This window comes from Phyllobates terribilis, unplaced genomic scaffold (genome assembly GCF_046119375.1).
Source record: "Phyllobates terribilis strain yellow unplaced genomic scaffold, ASM4611937v1 Scaffold_4__5_contigs__length_816908805, whole genome shotgun sequence".
Classification (NCBI taxonomy): Eukaryota; Metazoa; Chordata; class Amphibia; order Anura; family Dendrobatidae; genus Phyllobates; species Phyllobates terribilis.
Window position 1 is genome coordinate 783,492,734 of NW_027362764.1, and position 2,988 is coordinate 783,495,721.

General features: G+C 41.8%; 1 protein-coding gene across 1 annotated transcript in view; it reads left to right on the top strand.

Moving 5' to 3' along the window:
• Positions 1–2,380, top strand: part of DENND3 (DENN domain containing 3) — a 41,895-nt gene extending 39,515 nt beyond the window's left edge. Inside the window, exons 23-24 of the mRNA XM_073679935.1 lie at positions 1–82; positions 1,065–2,380. The exon at positions 1–82 is cut by the window's left edge and continues 56 nt beyond it. Coding sequence (XP_073536036.1) covers positions 1–82; positions 1,065–1,265 — 283 coding nt within the window. The 3' untranslated portion in view covers positions 1,266–2,380. The remainder of the gene's footprint in view (positions 83–1,064) is intronic.
• The last annotated feature ends 608 nt before the right edge of the window (positions 2,381–2,988 follow it).

Below are 2,988 nucleotides of genomic sequence, written 5' to 3' on the forward strand. Positions count from 1 at the left end.
AAGGGAGTTCTCCAGACCTCCACACAAGATCCTTCTTCAGGACTGCTCCGTCATCATGTGCATGCTGAAAGTAAAACAACAGGTACGGAGGGGCCAAATGCCGACATGTCTGCGACTCAACAGGTGGACGCCATAGAGGTGCTGAGTATATGGTGGTGATCTTATAGTTGGGGGTCAGCCGCTGCAGGGGCCCACATACCCCAATCATCTACAGATCACTTTTTGTACTTTGCCACACTGCGCAGAATTATAAAAACAGCACCACACTAATCCACAGGTCGTGTCTGGTATTGCAGCTCATGCTCATTGTTTTCAGTGGAGCTGAGCTGCAATGCCAGGCATGACCCATGGACACGTGTGGTGCTTTTTGTGGAAAAAAATTTTTTCTTAAAGAAAAATATATATCAGTTTTCCACATCCAAAAATAAAGAAATTAAAAAAATAAAAATCTGATTTATAAAATTATTAAACCCATACAGTAAATAAAAAAAAAAAAATAAACCAAAAATTGTGGTTTCCATTCACCGCCTATCCCGCCCCAAAAAAAAAACCCCATGTCATCAAAATGTAAGTTCCCCAAAATAATAACAATAAAGAAAAAGACAAGACCCCCGCTCTGCTCCATCTGCACAAAAGTCAAGTTCTCCAAAAATGGCGACACAAACCAATTTTTCCTTTTTTTTTTTTTTTTCCTTAATGAAATTCAGCTTAATTTTTTTTTTAAATTATTAAAATATAAAGGAAACTACATGAGTTTGGTTTCGCGGTGACCTGGAGAATCGCGCTGCCGGGTCACTTTTACTGCACAGTGAAAGCCGTAAAAATAAGACCTAAAAAACAATGATGGAAATTGCAATTCTTTCCCATTTTCAGTACATTTTGTTTGATCCGATGAATTATGGGGGCATGTGTTAGGAAATATATAGACGTCATCGGAAGGGGGGGGGGATCTACTATTGGGGACCATGAATTATTCCTGCTTATAAATATCCACAGCTCCATCTGATCTGTGCACCATGGATGGAGTCCCACTCGTTAATAAGATTTCCTCTGTATCTTCACAGATCTGGGTTGGCAGCAGGGGGATATCACAGGGTAAGTCGAAAGGGAAGATCTACGTCATCGATGCAGAGAAGAAGTCCGTGGAGAAGGAGCTGGTCGCTCACATTGACGTAGTGAAGTCTTTGTGCTCTGCGGAGGACAGGTACGTCCTAAGCGGGTCCGGAGATCAGGACGGGAAGGTGGCCATATGGAAGGTGGAGTGAAGCCTCCGAGGCATTAGATGGTCACCTTCATCTTATGACGCGAGTTGCCCAGGAGAAAGCAGCAGGTTTGGAGTTTTGGTCAAATAGAAGAGAAGGTCCTTGAATTTGATCTTCTTGGTGGAACCACAAACACAACTGGGAATTTGGGGATCCTGGATCAAAAGAAAAGGCCCCAAATTTCAAGACAATGGGAGTAGTAGGACAGGTTATATAATGGGAGGCAAGATCGAGTCCTCAGCGCCTGACTTCTGACTCTCTCTGTAATATAAGAGAAGGCTAAGACCCAGCGACAAAACTTGAGCCAACTTGGAGGAGATGTAAGACAGCCTCTGGAGTACAACCGCTGGTGGTGAACGAGGACTAATCCATTACTGCCACCTACAGGCAGGAAAGAGTAATTACACTAAGATTATAACCCGGACCGGTCTTGTCAATGCAAATGGATTGCTAGTGGTATGTGTATATATGTATATTGTGCCTAGTGGTAGGAGGAAGGGGTTATTTATAAAAGGAGCCTCTCGTTACACATAGTGGAGGGTCTCCTTCAGATCCGGATCATCCTTTTTTTTTTCTACTACTCCAGGAAAAGGTTTCGGAAGGGACTGAGGCCTCAGAAGTGTCGTATTTAACCCTTCGTACAGGACAGGTCACTCGGCATAGACAATAAATGATGTACTATATCTATCTCTCTCTCTCTCTCTCTCTCTCTCTCTCTCTCTCTCTCTCTCTCTCTCTCTCTCTCTCTCTATCTCTATCTCTATCTCTATCTCTATATCTATCTATATATATATGTATCCATTCCTTTACTAATTTATACTCTACTGGATAATTCCTATAGTGAGTACCTACAGAGAACCGTAGGCGAACCAAAAATATTACGATGAGCTCTTCTGCAGCTCAGCCCTGCTATATCCAAAAAAAGAAACTGCACAATCTCAGCTCTGCTACCTCTGCTGGTCTTGGCTTTTGCTGCATATGACAATCTCGCCTCTGTGGCTTCTTGGAAATGGAAGATTTGCAACATATAAGAGCGTGCGGTCTTCTGCATCCGACTAATTCAACCTCAGCGGGATTTCATTAATTCAGCTTTACTGCACCTGACAAACTCTGCTACATCTCTCCTCTTAAGTTATGAGTGTGATATACTGGGACAATTTTGATGGAGACAGATCTAATTATTTTTGCAATGTGTACATTGATTTTAAGTGAACCAAAAATTACATCTATGAGGTGCCACGTTAGATGCCTCTATGAGGTGCCACGTTAGATGCCAGCGCGGGAAGATGGGGAGAAGCAGAAATCACATAAACATAACCAGCTGAATAGAGTTCAGCATTCGCACCTGCGCTCCATTCATTCAGGAAGAGTTTGCAGAACTTTAGATGTGATCAGTGAATGTTCCTGACATCAAGCAGAGATCTTGAAAAATTATAAAGTCGCAAAAAATTTTTATTTTACTGATGTACTTACTATATTTATATGAGATCCCTCAAAATGTGAGATGGAGATGTTGTATGTTACCGGCCTGTAACAAAACCAAAGATTGCAGCAATTTCATGGGGAAATCCAGCATTAATTCATTCCCTCAGATAAAAGTATGGCAGAGCTAGAGGGGATAAGACATGTAAAAGCGATATAGGTCACTTTATTCTGAACTTTGCCTTTAATCATGATTCTGTGTGGATTGACAGATCATTATGCATTACCACGTCTTGCCATTAGA